The following is a 21,118-nucleotide window of genomic DNA, read 5'->3' on the forward strand; positions in this document are numbered from 1 at the left end:
GAGAGGAAACGTTTTGCTCTGGTGCTTTGTCTGTGCTGAACAGAGCTGTAGCAGTGCCGCCAAGCCTGAAACCCTTGTGTTTACCTAGCTTTTTGTAGCATTAATCGTGCAGTGAGTTTCAGTCGGAAGAGTTCACTGCTCATAAGGGGGATTTTGTAGTACCTTGTTTGTGTGGTATGTGTGTGTGTTAGAGAGCCCTGTGCTCACTGGGGGGATTGTGCAGAGCACCCAGAGCCATGCAGCGTGAAGAGGGCCCCTCTGAGGCGTCCGCCCAGGAGCCCACTCATAAATTACACCAGGACACATGTGCCTGAGCAGCACTTTTTCTTTTTGTGTGCCAGCGTACGTGTATGTGCTGGAGTACTTCCTCTCTTAAGTTGTGTGTCAGTGCAGTGTGTGTGTGTCTGATTGTGTGGTTTTGAGGGCGTGCTGGCCTTCAAATGGTTTTCTTTTTTCTTCCTCATTTTTCAAGACAATAAATATAGCTTCAGAAACTGCCGCACAATCGTCCTGAAACAAACACAACATATACACACACACTGAGAACCTTTTAAAGAGGCAGCACTCAGCATGCTTCAGGAGTGTGGTAGACAATGTTGCTTTAAAGCGATGTTAACTGTGTCCTACTGTTACAGTGGAGTTATAAGAATGAGATAACACACACACATAAATACACAAAATGGGGAAAAAAAACACATGGATCTGTGGGCCTGTGCATTTCCATACCTACAGTGGGATCCAAAAGCCTAAGACCACTGTCCTACTGGCTAAGTGGTCTGAGACTTTTGGACTGACTGTTTATGTGTGTTGGTATGAGTTAGAGAGAGTTTATTTGTATGTGAGGACAGACAGCATTTTTGGTTTAAGCGTTCAGCTCCCAGCTCCAGCAGAGTATGGCCTCCTCTTAACGTGTGAAGGAATGACTGAACGGATGGAGGGAGGAGGATAAACGAGAGAGCTTGTTCTTCATTCCCCGGGCGTCTTGTTTGCTTGCTCCGCATGGAGCACCACAGCCAAAGGAGAGGTGGTTGCTAGGATACAGGTGAACGGTTGGCATACAGGAGGGAAGACAGGTCCGTCATTGTGAACAGCAACCTGGAGAAAGCAAGACAGAGGAAGGCAAAGAGAGAGGGGGAAAAAAGAATGGGGCAAAGGGGGCAGAGGGGAAAAAGGGAGATGCGTCACTGTCAGCGCGTAGCCAAAACATACATGGGAGAGGAAAAGGAGGATAGATGACTGGACAGACGCAGGAGAGGAAGGCTGAGGATGATATGTCACTGTTGGTGCTTGAAACTGAAGGGGGGTCGGGGATGTGTGGGGGTAAACAGGAGAGGAGTGAGGTCTGCTGTCTGCTCTGCTGAGAAAAAAAAGGGGAAATGACAGGGAGGAGGAGCGGGAGTGACAAGACAGCCAGGTGTGGAGAGGAGAAACTGAGGGGAGGCAGAAAGAGGGGAGATGAAGGAGAGCGTGGCCTCCTGAGGTTCTGTCACCTGGAATATCTGTGGGACTAATGTCTCCTAATTGATCACAGCGAGCAGAGAACAGAGGGAGTGTGACAGAGAGAGGAGAGGACAGGCAGACTGTGGAGGACAAGAACAGGGGGATGATGACAAAAGAAGTTAGAGAGGATAAAAGGAGAAGAAGGATGTGATGAAAATATACAGGGAGAGAGGAAAGAGACAGAAAAAGAGATGCATTGTGGTTCGGAACAGGGGGATACATAGATGAAAGATTGAGGACATGTCAGACTACCGGTGTCCAGGTGGACCGTTTTCACACGCGCAAACGTGCGCGCACAGTCGCGCACAGTCACGCACACACACACACAGGTGTGCCCTTCACTGTGATGAGTAAACTTGCTAGCGGGCGCTTGTGTCACCTTTGCAGGGGTGTTTCGTGTGAATGTGTGCGCGTGCGGGACGGCTGGATTTGTCGGGCACAGTAGCGTACACCACATGGCGTTGTCAGCCCTGATGAATGAGAGCACACACGCGCACTCACATGCACGCACACATACATATACAGTGTATTTTTAGTCTTACTCTCAGCTCCCCAGTCTGTTGATTAAACTGGCCCACACACAGACACACAGACACACACACACACACACACACACACACACTGTCATCGAGTGTGACCTTCATGCCTCTAAGCCGACCACTTTCCATCCATCATTGCTGTCTCACTGTTCCAGACTGATCACAATCGCTTACTGCCCATTCTTCCCGGTTATAAGTGTCTCACTTGAGTGCATTCATATCACTGTTCCCTTACATAATAACATGTTAATGATTTTCACTGTGAAAAGATATATGGCTTAAATATTCTTGGTAATATTCTAATCAAAGCAGTTTGCATTTCTTCAAAATCTGGAATATTTTTTACATTCATCAGATTGTAGGGAGATGCTGCCGCACTGCCACAGTATTCATTTAAAAGCTGGCTAAAGAATTTCAGGACAGTATGTGTGCAGTTTTTGTTTCTCTTATTTTACTCAGTTTTAAACCAGATTCTTTTCAAATGTGACTCTTTATGTACTGCACACAACTGAAGCGAAATCATATGATAAAAGAAAAGGTTGAATTCCTGTCAGCACTGATTTTACAGAGTTGGCCATGGACCTTTGTGAGGCGTTAAATCTGAAATGCAAAAAGCTACAGGCTGTAACAACCAATCAAAATAGCCACATCTCGAACACCTGAGACAACTACTTCATCACATTTCAAAGGATCAGATCACTTAAACACAATTTTCCCACAGATTTTATGCAACTATGACTCGTGCTGTAAGAAAACACCAATACTGACAGTTTACAGTAAACAAACTCAGTTGAATAGTTTCCTCAGGTGAAACTATTCACTATTTCACATGAGAAAGACAAAGCTGAGATAAAAAAATGAAATTGTTTTTGTAGAAGAAATATATAATGTTTTTGAATATGTTTTTTTATATATAATATATATTTATATATTTTTTAGATTTCTACCTTCTTAATTGTCTTGCACCCTATATATACAATACATGTATATCTTGCAACTCCCGATCTTGAGTTCTGTAACTGCGATCTCAGTACATGCCTCCAGAAATACGAAGCAGAGGCAGAAATGCAAATCAGTTGCAGATCAGGGTCACAGTTTTTTTTATTATTGCTTTTTTTCTTAAAAGATGTTTGGCCCTTTAAAGTAAACCAGTGTCCACATGCAACCCTCTATCATAGGTTGTGTGTCTATGAGTTGTAAGCGGTTCAGCCAAGGAGTGAAGTTCCCCTTTTGATACCTGACAAGATGAAACAATTCTTTAAATCCGATTAAATTCAGATTAGATCAGATTAGCAAAGTTTGAACAAATATCAGAAGTAATTATATTTTAAAGCAGAAATATGATTTTTTTTTCCCTCTTTTCTCTTATTAATCGTGTCTGGACCTCTCAGATTTATGTAAATGAGTTTCTGATTATATGCTGAAGATTTTCTCCCCTATTTTAAAAGTAAAAAAAAAAAAAAAGAAATTTTAAGATTTTTTAAGTATAAAAAACAAAGATAGGGAGTATGTGGCCTGTCTGGTTGACTTGTGTCGGACCTGCAGGTATCTCACTGTGGCTGCTTTCCAAACCCAGCTCCTTGACCCCAAAGTCCCCTCTCACTCTGCATGTGGCTTCCCTTCTGCTGATCCAAGGTGGAACAGCTAGAGGTCAGGATGTGTCGCTCATGCCAGTGTTTGTGTGTGTATGTCCATATACTTTTGGTGTGTATGTGTGCGCATGTGTGTGGAGGTGAGGGCCCAGTTGGGCATATGGTGAATGCAGGAACCTGGGCATAAGGATCAGACGTGGAGCGTGTGTCCATAGCAGCAGGGCCTGTCGTACTGATAAAGGTTAGGATCTTACTGCACGCTGCCAGCCCAGGAAAAGGGCAGGGCATGGCCAGGACCAGGCACAAGGTGCTATACCATCTGCATCAGAGGGATAAATGGGTCAACTGCACTGGTCAAGTAATACAAAGCAGAGGGCACACTTGTTCAGCCAGAACATTGTGGTAACATCAATGTTCTTCCTCTGACTTTCTGTTAGTATACCTGGAGTTTCTGTACGTGCTCTGGAGGAAATATTCCATGATTTGATGTGTGCATAAATCCAGAATTTGCTGCCTCACTGACGTCATTGCTGAGCCTGGTACATATTGCCTGCATTAGCGTGCATGGGCTCAGTCCATTCATTTATTTCCTCATTCATTTATTCATTAGCGCGGGTCTTATCTGAGCCCAATCGTTAGTCCAATTAGGCCCATGGTGCCTCACTAGTCCTGTGTTTGAAGCAGGAGATGGATGAAGGCAGAGAGAAAGAAATTGCTGTCCTCTCTTCTCCCCTCTCTCTCTCTCTCTCTCTCTATCTCTCTCTCTCTCTCTCTCTCTCTCTCTCTGTGTCTCTCATTTTATTTCAGTTTCTCTGTCTCTTGGCCTCCAGAACGTACTCTTTCTCCATCTCTCTTCCTCACTCATTCTCTCTCAGTCTCTGATCTGTGATAAGATAGCATAGTTCCTCATATCCTGTTTCTAATACAGATCGATGAGAGGCAAAGGACCGAGGTAGGAAGGGATGAGACGAAGAAGAGTGGGTTGACGTGGAGAAGAGAAGGTAGAGGGGCTGGGAGGGAGGGGGGCAGGAGTGGGTGGCTGGTGGCGGTGGTGGGGGGGTCAGAGTAGAGATATCTGAAGAGGAAATGAGGATTCAGAAAGGAGGACATCACTCAGATTCACATCTCTTTTCATTTAGCCCATCACACGCATGCATGCACACACACACGCACGTGGCTGCATCTGCGTCGGGCCGTCTCAATACTTCTGTGACAGTGAGGAAGCCATCTCTGCTGTGTGATTGAGTGAGTCGCCGCTTCTCTCTGCTAGACACTGTTTTGCAGGTAGGAGCTATGAGCAACTCGCATAACCTTTTGTGTTGCAGTCAATTACAGTTCAGTTGCATCAGCTGGATGAGGAGGTCCCGTCGGGGGTTGCAATGTGTGCGCCCGCGTGCATGCCTGCTTGTTGTTAATACCATGCAATTTTAAGCATGCATACGCAGATAGACGCGCACACATACACACACTCAGAGGCAGACAAATTGTCTCTCTCAGAGTGTATGACCCCCAAGGGCAGCAGCCAACCGCCGCCCCCGTCCCTCTGTCTTAGACTCTAAATGATCTCAGCAAGCAGCGCCTTCAAAACTTAGCTGTGAGAGAAGGCAGCTTTATTTATAGACTACATAAGTGGATATTGTGTGGTAAATTCTAAGAAATATCCCAAATGGCCTGAATATTGAGAACCTGAGGCAGCACACTGTTCTTTGCTCAGTCTCTCCAATATTAGCACTGCACCCCTGTGCCTCCGAGACAGACAGAAAAGGTGCGAGCGATACAGAAAGAAACAGCGAAGGTGTATTTTTCTCAGGTGGCTGCTTTATTTTTTGTGCATGTGTTCATTTTTGAACAACAAAATGTCTGCTGGCCTCCTAAATGAGGGTCTTGGAGATGGGAGGAGAAAGGTAGAAATGCAGGGAAAAGGCTTCCTAAACCAATTAGCAGCCAGGCCAAGGATAGGGGGGCTGGTCTCAGCTACAATTACCGCCCTAATTGAGGTCAGAGTTGTTAATTTAGTGGTGAATTAGAACAGTTAATATGCATTTATCAGGATGGCCAGGGGAGACGGCAAAGAAAAGTGTGTTGCCTGTGTTTTCTGTCTGTGTGTGTATGTGTGTGTGTGTGTGTGTGTGTGTGTGTGTGTGCTTGGATACACTTGTGCTCTTTGTGTTATTTTAGTTGCGCTGCACAAGATTACACACAAAAACATGCAAGAGGCCATTCTCCGCCTTTGGTGCAATTAGGAGCAGTGCAATTGGTTCAATGGGAGATGCTGCCATTTAAATAGGTAATGACAAGGTTGAGCTGAGACAGAAAAGGGTGAGAGACATAGGAACAGAGAGGGGGAAAGAGAAAGAGAGAGAGAGAGGGGAGGGGTGGGTTTGAACAGTTGAAACATGTTCCAGAGAACAGAATGATGATGATACAATATTTTCCAGTCAGGGGATACTCAGTGCACTGTCTGCCACAAAGTCACCTTTCTCCATCTCTGCCTCTCGCTTTTTTCCTCTCATGCAGAAATCCATTTACACCCTTTAACTCTGAGATGTATAAATATTTCCCAAAACACACACACACATGCATTGTATTTCTGTCTGATTGCCTGTGTTGTGAACCACTTACTGTCAGAGGATGAATCACGACCATCTTTTCTTACCCAACCAGTCAATGAACACGGGGCCACTCATCCTTTAAATCTTTCCTCTCCACTTACCATCTCCCTCCCTTCCTTATTTCATCCGTGGAGGCCCTTATTCATCTCATCCTCTCTTCTCTGCAACATCATCTGTAACCTGTTTTTCTGCTCCTTTTTTTCTTTTTTTTTTTTTTTTTTATCCTCCAAGGATTTTATATGTTCTTTAATATTCTCTCAGTTCTCGCTGTCCTCCAGTATTCTCTCTGTTCCTCTCCTCTCCTCTCCCAAGGTTCGGCAAGATTTCTCCTAGAGCTGCTGGTCATTGCCCTCTCTCCGAGCCCGGCCACCACCTCCTCCTTTTCATCTCTCCTGTCCCTCTGTCCATCAGTCCGTCCTTCCTGTTTTTTTTTTCTTTTGTTTTTTTGTCACAGGATCACGTGTTTCACTGCTGTTTCAGATGCTGTCTTTTGCAGATGATACTGGCAAGCACTTTGCCTCTCTGAATTATGCATTGAGATTACATAAAAACCTCATGAAGCAACCGATCTATTTTTAATCCAACTCGTTTGCTTGTTAAACCTGCTTCTCTGTGATCTTTCCCTGGGTGTGTACATTCATATTTCCATGTGTGCACGTGTGTGTGTGTGTATGTTATAATGAACATGAGTTAGACGACAGATTAAAAAGGAAAACACAACCCGAGACAGACTATCTCTTGTTCTCCCCTTGTCTGTCAGTCGAATTCAATTCAGATAGGCTTCATTGGCATGGCATTTAGTAAAGCGTTCCAATGCAGCTTGAAAACAGCAATTATAGCAATTATGATCTGAAAAGAAAATGCTTAAAATTATGGCAACACAAAGCTAAGCACATCAATTTCAGAAGTTTCTAAAATTACACCCTAACAAAGTTAGAAGTGTTGTTAATATGAGCGATGGTACTTAGTAGAAATAATGATAACAAGTTTCTCTCTTTGTCTCTGTCTGTTTTCTCTCTCGGTCTCCTGCTCTGTGTCTTGCTGCAAAGAAACCTGTTGACAAAGCGTTGGCCTTTGTGCTCCTGTCGCCAAGGAGTAAGAGTGCCATCTATTGGTCAGCTTTTCACAACCACCGCCAGAAAAAAAATAAATAAATAAACAAGAAGAGGAAAGGGGAAAAAAAGACTAATTCAGGAAAACCACACATGTGCACCGACCCCAACTGGCAGACACACACACACAAGCGATGAACAGACAAACACAACAAGCTAATAGGGCTGTCTGATGTGTTCTTGGGGATGACCTAGATTGAGGGCGCCGTCACAATAGACTCACGATTGCTTACTGTCTCCAGCTGATTCAATAGGTAATCTTTCCATCGACTGTCTCCCCCCCCCTTGATACCATCTTTGCGTGTGCGTGCGCCTGCATGTGTGCGCACGGATGCATGTCTGCGTTATCTTACGAGGAAGGACAGGCAGAGATAAGAAGTGAAGAAGGAAGAAAAGAAGGGGAATTAAAAGAGGGAGGGGGATGAAGGTCAGTTCGATGAGAGAGGAGAGGGCAAGAGGTGGATTTACAGGGGGAGGGAGGACAGTGTAGTCTCTCTTTTCACTTTCCTTCTCGTTCCCCCTCTCTTGTTCTCTATCCCCCCCCCCCCGATGAAAAATAAAAAAGAGCTGACAGCGGAGGCCGGGCAGCAGCCGAGGTGTCAGCGCTTTCCTTTGACCAGCAGTAGTGGTGGTGCTGCTGCTAGGGAAGGGGGGGGCATAAAAAGGAAGAAACAAAGAAACAGAGAGAGCGGGAGAGAGATGGGTGAGAATGAGTCTGCCCTGGCAGCAAATCCTAAAGCCGCATCCCCCTCTTCTGCAACTTTTGCACTCATCCCTGTGTGTGCAAACCCTGGCCAAGTGGAGATGGAATTTGACAAGAGGGAAATTGATTCCCAGGCTTCAGATGCAGGTGTCACAGGCTCATGTGGTGGGGATAGGGCCAGTGCTGAGAGGCATGCAATAACACCTACATAATGCATGTGTATTCTCAAAGCTCACATCACTGTATTCATGTATACATGCAATAATGCAGGTGCCTTTTCTACAACATTTTTTTTTTTTTTATTCAGAAAACAATGCGTCTTCAGTTTTTCCACTCAGGAGATCATTCCAAAGCATTAGACAGATTAAAACAATCATTTACAACCTGTCACTAAAAAAAAAAAAACTTCTTCTTCTGTGTACTGTTTTCTTACCGGTTAAGCTTCCACTCGTGTTTTTCGGCAAGAAGGAGATGTTTGGCAGCAGGCTAAGAGGAGAGGAAGAGACACATCGAGAGTAAAGAGCTGACAATGTGAGAGAAGAGCGAACACACTCAAGCAGTCTTATACCACCGGCACACAATAACACAACAGAGGACAAAAGAAGAGGAGAGAAGGGAAAGTCATAGAGCGATCTCTTCAGAGAGCAATCTGTCACTTGTTCTCTGTGAGATGGTGTAAAGGCTCCCAAATAAAAGCAGGAGGTGCTGTCAGGTTGAAAGACAGCTGTGAGAAGTTGAGGTAAAGAGAGGCAAAGAGAGTTTTTTTTTCTTTATGGTTTTTAATTGTCTGTTTTGCTTGCTTTTGCTACTTGCCTCCGTTTTTATGCTGTAGGTTACCTGCTACCTTGTGTTTGATTGATAAGACTAAGTGTAAAAGCAACGCTCCATAAAAGCTGCACCAGTTGCTGTTTATTAAATGACAGATTAGGCTTAAAGGATTGGCCTTCAGTATTTCTTTGGTTTTATGACCATTCAAGCCGTATGTCCTCTCACACTCTCTCCCTCCCTCCACCTTCTCTCTCTGTCTCTCTTTTTGTGCAGCGATCAACTTGCTGGGTTTGACGTGGCAGCTGAAGCCGTCCGACGGCCCCGTGTTAAACAACGGACTGGGAGCTGGCTTGCCTGTCAACAGTGATGTGGCCACGCTGCCCTCTGGAGGCAGAGGTATGAACTTCAGCACACACACAGACACACACGCACATACACACACTGAGATCATTAAATATTTTCTGTGTATTATTTCTCAGTGACACAGAGCTGGATCGTCATCCAAAAAACTTTTCTAGTTTAAGACTTTTACAGTACAAAAATTTATAGTCAAACACACACACAGTGTATACCCTCCTGGTGCTGTAAACACTCAATGGCATGCCAATTGTGTATTAATCCACAGCAGAAAATAGTCCCCAACAAATGCACTATTTAACTCCCAGAATAAAGCTACATATTTTTTGACCCTGCTTTAAAGACCTATGTTCAGTGGGAACAGACTGTCTTGGGGCTCAGTGCTGCCGACAGGAAAGTCAGAAAGTATTGAATGATGGACTAACACATTATTGGATTTGTTGAAAGCAAGGAAAAAAAAGCAAATAGTGTCAGCCTTATCCTTAAAGGTCTTTAAATGCTATATCTGCTGTGCAACATCCTAACCCAGTCCAACAGAGCTTTTGCACCCAAACACACTCACACCAACTGAAATATTTCCATAATTCATGACGCAGTACTAGCTGTGCTATCAGTATGTGCTATTTAACCACTCTGGTGAGTTGTGTCAAGCTAGGTTTATCGTCTCAGTCAGCTGCGAAGGTAAAACACCAACTGCACAACTCCCCTCCTCCCTTCTCTCTTTTAAGGCCCCCATGCGGTTTTCCTATCTATTCTTCTTTCGCTCGTGCGATCTCGCTCTGTAACACACACAGCACGTACTAAAGGTACATGTGGGCTGCTGCTTTGTGTCTGTATTAATGAGAGGACTGTTATATTGTGTTCCCCAGCCGTCTAGGCCAGATGCTGCCGTTGTTCTTCTCATTGTTTCCTTTATTTCTTTGCTATTCTGCACACACGCACACACACACATTCACACTCAGTCTGTCTCTGTCTGGGCCCCAACGCTCTGCTGTTAGATGACTGACCTGATTGCAGGATGCTGTGTTTTTCTGCGTACATGCCTGTCTGCCCTGCAGTTCTATCAGCTCTTTCTCACTTTAGCCCAGACAACACGGTCCACAGTCTTGCAGGCTTTGATACAAAGGCATCATTTAGCATCCCGCCGTCACATGTAACAACACTCACTCTAACATAAACCGTGGGCGCACAGTTTGTAGAGCTAATGGTCCTCGTCCTCCACAATTCAATGGCCATGAATTTTATAGCAAATTATTTCCAGTAAACTGTGATGATTAACTATTGACTCTGACAATCGATGCTTATAATCACAGATTATGCAGTTTCTTTTCCCCTCGCTCCAGGTCCGTGGGCAGGCAGAAACAGCAGTATAGACACAGGCAACATCGAGGTCGGGAGGCGGGTGACCCAAGAAGTCCCTCCGGGAGTGTTTTGGAGGTCCCTGCTCCACCTCAGCCAACCCCAGTTCCTCAAGTTCAACATCTCCCTGGGCAAGGATGCCCTGTTTGGAGTGTACATTCGCAAGGGCCTGCCTCCGTCACATGCACAGGTAAAATGCAGCAAGCACGAGCAAGTCCAGATTCAACATCTTCAGGGCAATGGGCTAATCACGGAATTATCATTTTAATCATTAGGACCCTCTATCTTCATATGGATCGGATAAAATGGAAAATATATTTGAAAAAGCGTGCCTGTGTCATGGGACATCTTAAAATTCATTTGTGATTCATTATAATAGTTGTGTGAAAAAACTAATTTGGGCTAAGATTTACCCTTAATTAAATTTCACAGTAATGTAGCTTTTACTGCTTCTTATTAATTAGAAACTACTCAATTAACAGCAGATTTGATTTGTAGAATGGGATAATTGCATCTAGATAACTGCTTCACTGCCTGACCTGAGCTGGTGAAGGAGCATGAAGCTCAGGCTACAGCACAAGAGTAAAAACACTTTCACTAATGTTTCCAGAGACCCATGGAGAATGACAGCCCTCAAGGATCCTTCTGTTGCATTCTTTCCTTCCCCGGTGATTTCCAGCCGCACTCACTTCCCTCCATCTTTTAATCTCCCTGCATGTACCACCATGGGTCATTTTTCACAGTCTGAAAAAATGCCACCGCAGCAGTTCGAAGATGAATCATAGATTTCATACTGGCATTTCATTACTTCCATTCAACTTTCTCATACTCTTTCTCCTGCAGTATGACTACATGGAGCGCCTGGATGGGAAGGAGAAGTGGAGCGTGGTGGAGTCTCCGCGGGAGAGGAGGAGCATCCAAACTGTGGTCCTCAATGAGGCAGTGTTTGTCCAGTACCTGGACGCCGGCGCCTGGCACCTGGCCTTCTACAACGACGGTCGGGAGAGAGAGACAGTTTCCTTCAGCACAAACATCATGGGTGAGGTGGAGGCAAAAGTTGTGGGTGTGGGTGAAGGGAGGGAAAGGCAGGTTGGAGACCAAGCTATTCGCCACCGGTGACACTGATTTAGTATTGCACTCCTACAACACTGTTGGACACACATCAAAATCAATACAGTAGAGCCATAGTTTTTTCTTTTTATTCCATGCACCTGCATTACCCACAGTGCAACTTCTTCCACATACACAGTAGTGATCTTCAAGACCTGTGAACTGACTTTAATGCACAAGTTCCCATTTAAGAGGAACATTGTCGTATGTAGATTTTTTTCCCCAAATTGACTTTACACATCCACAGGGTGCAAAAACTCACCAGCAGCATGTGCACAATGTTGCCACTAGCAACACAACTATAGCAACATTGTCAAGTAGGCAGGGCCACTAAGTGAGTTCCAAAATCTTTTTGCCAAAACGTAGTAGGCCAAATGGACAGAGTGCATTCAAAAACAAAACACAGCTTATTATGTCAGAGAGTTTAGAATCACTTTCATGGTGTAAATGCATGTGTGAAGAGGATAAATCAGCCACTTAACAGTCACTGAGCCGGAACTAAAACCAGAACAAAACCAAATAAAACACTGCAGCAACCCTGAAAACTGGATGTTTTTAGGACCTGGAGCAGCGCCCCAAATAATTTCAATTGTGTTGGAGGCACAAGTGTGAGAACAAGGGGGATGGATAGAAAGAGTCAAGCAGATTGAAAGAATCCTTCAATGTCAATATCTGGCGGTAGAGCTTTCAGCAGTAGGAGTAGTGGAGAGAAAGAGAGGCAGAGGCGGCAAGGGCAGAATTAGAGTGAGTATTGAGAGGGGAAGCTGGAGGAAAGACATAATGGTCGGGGGCAAAACCAGAATGGAGTGAAGTGGTGTAAAGGACGGAAGAAGGAGGAGCTGAAGAGGGGAGTAAAGAGAGGGTGGTATTAGGGTAAGAGGGACTGAGATTTTGGGGGAACTGGCTGAGGGCAGAGAAAGAGGGAGGAAGTGTTAGAAAGGAAGGCAGTGCAGATCGGCTGAGTAATGAGTTGAAGAAGAATGGAAGCTGGAGAAAATGTGAGGAGAGGAGGAAGGGAGGGATAAAAGTCCAAAATGCCTCCTCACCATTAGCATCGACCCTGTTCCTTCCCACCAAACTGTTCTCATCTTATAAGTAGGTTAAGAGGCACTAAAAGGTGGGCAGAGCACTGAAGTCATACAAGCAGAAACTACACTCCAGCTAAAATCTGCCTAGTTGCTCCAAACAACCACACCTGGATGAAGTATTAATGACCTTGGCGGGAACGGAGTTAAGAGTAAACACAAGCAAAACGAGAAGAGGAGCAGAAGGGTTTGAGGATGTTGGTGTAAGGCAGGGGAGCACTCGTATATTCTGATTCAGTGTGCCAATGGATACCGTCTCAAGGAATGGCTGATTCAAAATGCATTCTCCCCACACTATGAAAAATGCACTGAAAAGAAACGCGTGGAATCTTTGAGGAGGGCTTTGGCTTTTGATGTCTGCGTGAGACTCGCAGCACCTTGACTCGATTTGTAGTATCTTAAAGAATGAATGGTCCCAATGATTTAATCGAACGCTTTGATGCCTGCCGTCAAACTCTCTCACCGGTCCCCCTCCCGTCTCTCTCTCTCTCTCTCTCTCTCTCTCTCTCTCTGTCTCACTCTGTCTTCTTCACAGATTCAGTGCAAGAGTGCCCGCGCAATTGCCATGGCAACGGAGAGTGTAATTCTGGTGTATGCCACTGCTTCCCAGGATTCCACGGCATGGACTGCTCCAAAGGTATTAGCTGCTTACAAATATGTTTCTTCCCTTCAAAAAATCCTGTTGTTTCCACCGTCTAATGAGACGAGCAGGTATGTTTCAGCTCCACGCCAAGAGTGGAGAGGATTAAGAGCAGCAAAGATGGCGCGTGGCCTTAGGTGAAGCTGAGACAAGATGACTGATGATGAATGGCAGCTCCCCAAGCTAACGCCTCTCTGGCTCTGTGCTCACCTGGGATAGACAGCTTTGATGAATAGTTTAGTTACCTCTGCCTGTAATTACTCTTCATGTCATCGCCACTCTCCAGCCCCTTAACCACTCTATTCACCCGGCTGCATGGTGAAGTGTTGCTGGGGTTAGGCAGGTGTGTGTGTGTGTGTGTGTGTGTGTGGCATGACTTTTCAATTCTTTGTGTTTAAAAAGCCTGCTAATTGTTTATTTTTTTTCACACGCAGGGTTTAATCTCTCCCCTCTTCCTCTCTTTCTTCATTCCTCCAGCGGCGTGCCCGGTGCTGTGCAGCGGCAACGGCCAGTACGACAAGGGCTCCTGTGTGTGTTACAGTGGCTGGAAGGGGCCCGAGTGCGATGTCCCCATCACACAGTGCATTGACCCTCTTTGCAGCGGCCACGGCACCTGCACCGACGGCAACTGTGTGTGCTCCATCGGCTACAAAGGGCAAAACTGTGCAGAGGGTGAGAGCAGAAGAGTTAATGGTGATTCTCAAGGGTGCATGATGTTTTTTTTTTGTTTGTTTTTTTGTTTTTTTTTTTGAGTCAGTTGTTCTTGTCTGTAGGGTTTCAATGTATTTTAGTGATTATTCTGTATGAAATATGACATGTTTGCAGTTCAGCAAACACATCATACATTCACAGACATCATCGCACACACACACACACACACACTCCCTTCTAACCCGAGTTAGACAGCTCATCATAGCATAATCTTACCCTGAGTGAGTGTCTGCCATTTCCTCCATATATACAGATGAAGTATGATGCCGCAGCCAAACACATCAGGGATTTTATTAAGGGATGAAATCGTTTCTATTGATCCTGGTTAAGAAGGATCAGTGCGCCACATTCTCACTAGTCAGAAAGATAGAAAGCAAGAGAGGAAAAGAGAGAGGGGGGCTGGGTCGGTCAGGGCAGCGGTGAGAGGTGAATATGTATATGAAGAAAGAGACAGAGATGAGACATGAGAGCCATGCGACATGCCAGGGGTGAGGAAAGAGAAAGGGGGAAAAAAGGAGAAGAGTGATAGAAAGATGTCAAGACAGGGCTGGAGAACAAGGTCAGCATTTTCTCTCCTGCTCTTCATTTTTTTTTCGCTCCATCTCCCTCTCATCCAATTTTTTTTCCCCCTTCTCCTCTGGTCTCAAATCTGATATTCATCACAGTGGAGTCCCTCAAACAATTTACCTGGAGTGCCAGCGACATGAAAATCAATAACGGTGATCTGCCGTTTCTGCCAGGCAAACAGAAATGATGGCTGAGGTGTTGTGCAAGCGCGTGCTTTTATGAATGTGTGTCCGAAAAAGGTGCAGCGGGGTCAATCATGCCTGAGGAGGGGGAGGATGAGGAGGAGGTGGGAGGGGGTGAGAGAGGTGTCAGACAAAGAGGACAAGGAGAGAGAGAGATAGAGAGAGAGAGAGAGAGTGAATGGAGCGACCAGGACAGAGCAATGAGAAGAGGCCAGAGAGAGGGGTGGGTGGGCGCTTTGCCGGGAGGAGGTAATTTGTCAAATTGGTTTTCACTCACTGCTCGGACTCAGAGCTGCCTGTCAACCTGGCAGACTGACAGTGTCAGATCCTCCCCCATGTATTAGCACATACACACAAATGCACACACACACTCACACACACAGGCAGACGCTCACACCGAATAATGTGTCAGAGAGGCTTAGTCCTCTGTCAGAGTGGAACACATTTGCTGCTCTGCCCCAATTATAGACTCAGCTATTCATTATTGTGTGCTTTAATTGCCTTGGTAATATGTCTGGTAATATTTTCTTTTAATTCATTATCGTTTTGTGTACAAAGAATGAAAAAAATACGTCCTCTGTCACATCTCTTTCCTTATAAAGAAAACTCATAATATTTAATTTGCTTCTAACATCAGTTGTTGTGTTAGTCTTTGTTCATTTTGTTTTTCTCTGTGGTGTTTTCTTTGTATATTGGTGTACTTCTGGTTTAATGCAGTGGATTGCCTGGATCCGACATGTTCCAACAATGGCATCTGCGTGAATGGAGAGTGCCACTGTAAGCCAGGCTGGGGTGGGCTCCACTGTGAGCTGCCCAGGGCCCAATGCCCAGACCAGTGCCACGGCCACGGGGCCTTCATACCAGACACTGGGCTGTGCAGCTGTGACCCCAACTGGATGGGACCGGACTGCTCAATGGGTAAGTATGACTTCACAGCTGGTGGCTGGCCTGCAAGAGTAAAAGGCAGGGAGTAAAAATGGAATTTAGGGTGTCATCATGAGGAGAACAGGGCTAATATTGACTGCCCTTTGTCCAAATATATTTTATGGTCCCTAAGGATACATGGTTAATTAGTTTGCCATTTTATTTCAGACTACGTAGGGTTTCAACTTGGGCTTGGATGAAATCTACAAAACCACAAACTTGCTCAGAAATAGGAAACAGCAACTGTTGTATCATCTTATCCAAATTGGAACAAGTAGGAATAAAATGTGGCAAGTTTTTTACTGTCAAGACTTTCAAATGATCCCTCTCAGTAAACTGTCAGTGACAGTATGGTTATGACAGCTTTCTATGATTATCAGGGCAGTGCTCAAAGCCTAACATGGGCATGGCAAGGCACTTTTATTTATATGGCACATTTCATTACAATGGGGTTTACATAACAGGAACAACATGTGACATGTATAAAAGAATATAATAAATAAAATACAAGAAAATGCAGCCACAAAAACAAAAGAAGACAAAAAAAAAGAAGAAATATGACGAAAAACCACCCACGAAAACACATAACAAACCTCCGCACCCAGCCCACAGACAACAAACCACAAACACAGACCCACACACGCACACATAGCAACTTATCGTAAGCTTAAGAAAACAGGAAAAAAAGTTGTAATTGTCTCAAATCTCAGGTCATTCAGCAGCTCTAGAGAGCAAGGCCAAAGTAAATGCATCCTCACCCAATCTGGACCTTGTAAGTACAGTTAGAAGAGCATTGCATAATGACCTGAAAGGTCTAATTGGACTGCAGTCAGTGAGCATGTCAGAAATGCACTGGGGAGCTGACTATTAGAGGCTTTATTGATTATTAAGATTTTGAAGTTGGTTCTGTATTATCCTGGGAGCCTGTGAAGTGATTTTAGTATTGAAGAGACAATGAAATACCAATTCCAGATGTTGGTGTTTGCATTGTGAATATTGACACTTACAGTTAGCCAGAGATGGAATAAAGTTTGTACAAAGGGACAAGAGAAAGATTCAGGGCACTTTCCCCTGCATGAGATTCATATTTCACAGCTACACCCATGGATGGAGTAAAAAAAGAAGATGGATGTTGCTTATAAAAGTAGTTGGGTTCATGTTTAAAAGGCTTTTCATAATAAAATGCTCATCTTCCAGTCTTTTGTCTCAATAAAATAAAGCTGTTAAGCTGCCACTATAGGAGAGACAGCAGCCTCTGCCTTATGCCAGGTTGAGATGCTTCCCATCCCCAGATCACAAGCAGAGCTGCAGCATTTATAACGAGGAAAGCGATGTTTAGCTTTAATAAAGACCACATTGTTCCACGCGGCAGGATCCCTCAGCAAGCGTGTATCAAAACATCTATACGTACTACATTCCCCTGCACGCTGGGTGTCCTGAACACATGAGTGGGATTATCACATCTCACCGCATGCACCATCGCTGGCTGCAGCATCTGAGAAACACAAATGGTGGCTATAATGGGGGCTCAGGCAATAAACCCTGTCGTCACAAAACTACAATCACTGATTCTAATTGAGGGCGTCTTGTGGAGAATTGTATTTACTGTAATGTGTGTTTGATTGTTTTTGATTGCCTTGCAGACTTGGGTGATAGCCTTTTTTTTTGCACTTGCCAGGGTAGTGTGACATTGTTAGTTGCTGTCACATGACATTCCACTGATTTTTATGATTTGCAGGTTAAAACTGGACTAAATGGGCTATAAAAGTTTTTAGATGTCTAGTTGCACATCATCATTGTTTGAATGGCATTTCTGTATTTCAACATGTAGTCAGGTGGTATTATAATATAGTATTGTTTCTCACTTCCATCAGAGGTGTGTTCAGTTGACTGTGGGACCCACGGAGTGTGTATGGGTGGAGCGTGTCGCTGTGAGGAAGGCTGGACCGGTGCAGGCTGCGACCAGCGTGTGTGCAACCCCCTCTGCATCAAACACGGAACCTGTAAGGATGGAAAGTGCCAGTGTCACCAGGGCTGGAACGGAGAGCACTGCACCATTGGTAAGTGCCTCTGTGTGTGTGTGTGTGTGTGTGTGTTAGCACGTGGGTGTGCACAGAAACACCAGCACCAAGTCAGACTAAACTGGCAGCTCCTTCCCAATTTGTTAAAGGAATTTGGAAACGAGAAGTGGAGGCGAAAGGGAGACCTTAGAGAATTGAAGAGAGGGGTTGACGTAGGAGGTGGGCGAACAGAGAGGAGAGGAGCAAACTTCTTAGAAGTGGGGGTGGGACGATTACAAAAGAACAGGATTTAACTGTTTTTAGGTTGCCTCTCAAGAGCCAACCCTAGGAATCTCAGGTTCAATGGCCTTTGAAAAACCAAAGTTATGTGATGAAAGGTAAAACTCTTCACCTCGCTGTGATCAAAAAAAAATATCTCCCTCACATTGTTCGTGTATGTCTTCATGCACACAGTTGTGGTTGTGTGTGTATGTGTGTGTGTGAATTTTGTGTCAGTCAATCACTGTCTCATATTGACATCACTGTCACTTTGGATGGATGAGTGCCAGACTCCTTTGATTCACCCGCAGTGCTTTGAGACACAGAGTCTCATTTCCCTGTCACCACAAGCACTGTGATTGCAATCTGATACACACACACACAAACAAACAAACAAACACCAAAACACACACAAAGCAACACATATGATAAATATATATACACGTGCACACACACACACACACACACACACACATGCATGCCAACACATACATACACACAGGGGAATAACAGTTTATGATCTCCTTATTTCCCCCATCAGAAAGTAGGGCAGCTTTGACTGCAGCATCAGCCCAAGATGAAAGACTTGTCAGGCCTTAGCTTGGCGCAAAGCACATTTCACTAGCACCAGACACACTCAGTGTTGAGCTTATCCCAGCCTGCCTGTTGTTCATTTCAGCTCTGCATGATGTTGCTTGCATTTATTAAAAAAAAAAAAACTACTCTCCCCATCTCTTACCTTTTGCACGTTTTCTCCCACTGCAGACCATGGGAGCATGGTTGACAAAGCAGGTACCGTATCTGACTCTGGTGTTTTGTTTCTTAGCCTGTGGTGGTAGAAGCTAGCTGCTGCATTTGTGGGTTTTGGCCTGGCTTGGCTCTGTAGACTCTGTGGTGCTATCTGTCCGTAGACTAGGGTGCCAGCCTCAATGATAACTCCCTCCATGTAGCGCACTACTATTTATAGCAGTGCACTACAGCAGGGGTTAGCTGTCATTGAGCCTAGATGTGTTGTGGGGTACTGTAGAGCCTAGTGTGGTGGTATCAGCAGTGTTGAGGGGCTGTGCTGTGAATGTGTGGATGTGCATGCGTGTGAGCGTGTTCTTCTCCATATTTCTAACGTGGAAACACAAACACATAACTCTGCTCAGGTATTCTAGTCATGTAAACGCGTAAACACAGCTGTTTCACACGAGGAGAAAGTGATGGAAGCCGTAAAGAACTTTTGAGGTAATTGGTGAATTTCATAGGCCACTGATGCGAGGCCTTAATGTGGTGTCAAAAAATACAGAGTTGTTGAGTGTGTGTGTGTGTTTACATTTGGGTATTTGTGGCAACAGCCATGATAGAGTGGCTAATAAATTTATATTGTGAGCACATGTGTGTGACTCAGCAAGCATACAGTATTAATTTCAGATTTTTTCTATCAAACCCATCCCCATCAACCTGGGCCCGGGGGGGGGGGGGGGGGGGGGGAACAACAAAACAGTTTATTCAGATCACACAAAGATTAAGAGAATCATGGATAAGGGTTAAGACAACGATGCAAACAGAGAAGGGTGTAGGTCAAGGGTGAGTTGTCTCACATGCACAACAAGAATGCTTAATAGATAGCCCTGCAGGTGAACCTCTGTCGGGTTACACAGAGCGGCACAGATTGCCTGACAATACAGGTCCCTGGAGCACCGTTGAGAGTGTCCTCTCACCCTCTACGCTTAATGGAATAGCTTTCATTGTTTTATGAAGAGCCAGCCCAGAGAAAAGGTAAATCGCAGGGTTAAAGAGGGAGCAAAGAGACAGAGAGGGAGAATAAAGAAGAACAGATGGAGCCGAAGGGAAGCAGAGAGACAGGCACAAGAACATCTGGAGTGAAGCAATCAGTGTAATTTCTGAGGTAGCTTCTTAAGAACAGGAGCAGATGAGTGGAGGCTGATCTGAGAAAGTGCAGAGTTATCTGGTCCATCTATAAGCAGCGGTCGTGGATTTATGGCTGTGACCTTTACTTTATGACCTTTCGTGCAGACGGAGCTGGAAACAGGGGGAAAGGAGAGAATGGTGGAACTTTCTAGCACAATGTCTTGACTTGAGTTTCTTTTATATACTTTGTTCTCATTCTTTCTGTCTCTCTATCTCTGACTGTCTCTCACATTCTCTTTCTCACTCCTTCCCCAGAGTCTTACACAGTATCTTTCTCTATCCAGGCATATACCCCAACACCCACACACACCCACACACACACACACACACACACACACACACACACAGATACTGCACACGCCACAAGAGTGTGTGTGCTGACCCATAACCCAAGGCAATTTCTTCTCCTTTTTAAGGGGATTTCATCAGAGTCCAACTACATTAGTAGGGAGGGTGGACTTAATAGTTTCTGAAATCCCACTTTATTCTAGTTAATATGAGGGGGTATCGACTGGGTCCTGGCATTAAAGAGAGAGGAGCCTCGTGCCGGCCTGCCCAGGCAAGCTGATCAATGCCCGCTATGGATTGTCCTGTCCTGGTGCTTCATAAGTATTTGGCTGCTTTAAATGGCAACTCCATTTAACAGGCAATCACTGCTAACTGCCTTTGTTCCCTGAGCTCAATACTTGGGGACAATCTTTTCCAGCCTGACTGTTAATACAGCATCATGAACAGTCCCCTGATGCAGAAAATGGTAATAATTAAAGATAAAAAGCTTTGATTTGATTGCTCTTGTTGAGCTGAAAAACTTGGTTAAGCTTCTCTGCCTCCCCTAACCCCCCCACACTCTTCAAACAAGATGGCACACTGTCTTTCTCAAAGTCCTTTGTTGACTTTCCCTCATCGCCTGGTGGTTGAGACATATGATAAAATGCCAATCGGGGTGAAATGCCTGTTAATTTAGCTGCTGCCACGGTTTAGATTGCACCATTTGTATTCATAATGCATGGGTTTATTGATGCAGCAATTTGTTACAGGGCAAAATACTACAATGCAACTTGAGTGAAAATATGTTCATTAATCTAGTGAGCAGGACTCAATGAAAAGCATTTCATATTCATAATCTCTCACTGGGTTATTTTGTCCTTCCTCACTCTGTGT

The 21,118-nt window shown here is 44.8% G+C and overlaps 1 protein-coding gene across 5 annotated transcripts in view; it reads left to right on the forward strand.

Moving 5' to 3' along the window:
* Window positions 1-21,118, forward strand: part of tenm2a (teneurin transmembrane protein 2a) — a 226,247-nt gene that overhangs the window by 181,728 nt on the left and 23,401 nt on the right. For 4 of the 5 annotated variants that reach the window (XM_071457469.1, XM_071457471.1, XM_071457472.1 and 1 more), the window contains 7 exons: window positions 9,100-9,222; window positions 10,506-10,732; window positions 11,386-11,581; window positions 13,273-13,374; window positions 13,855-14,049; window positions 15,555-15,755; window positions 17,636-17,821. In XM_071457469.1, coding sequence (XP_071313570.1) covers window positions 9,100-9,222; window positions 10,506-10,732; window positions 11,386-11,581; window positions 13,273-13,374; window positions 13,855-14,049; window positions 15,555-15,755; window positions 17,636-17,821 — 1,230 coding nt within the window. The remainder of the gene's footprint in view (window positions 1-9,099; window positions 9,223-10,505; window positions 10,733-11,385; window positions 11,582-13,272; window positions 13,375-13,854; window positions 14,050-15,554; window positions 15,756-17,635; window positions 17,822-21,118) is intronic. The other variant, XM_071457470.1, reaches the window with a different exon arrangement.

Source organism: Trachinotus anak, unplaced genomic scaffold (genome assembly GCF_046630095.1).
Source record: "Trachinotus anak isolate AG129_WGS33_773 ecotype Australia unplaced genomic scaffold, CSIRO_AGI_Tana_v1 ptg000021l, whole genome shotgun sequence".
Lineage (NCBI taxonomy): Eukaryota > Metazoa > Chordata > Actinopteri > Carangiformes > Carangidae > Trachinotus > Trachinotus anak.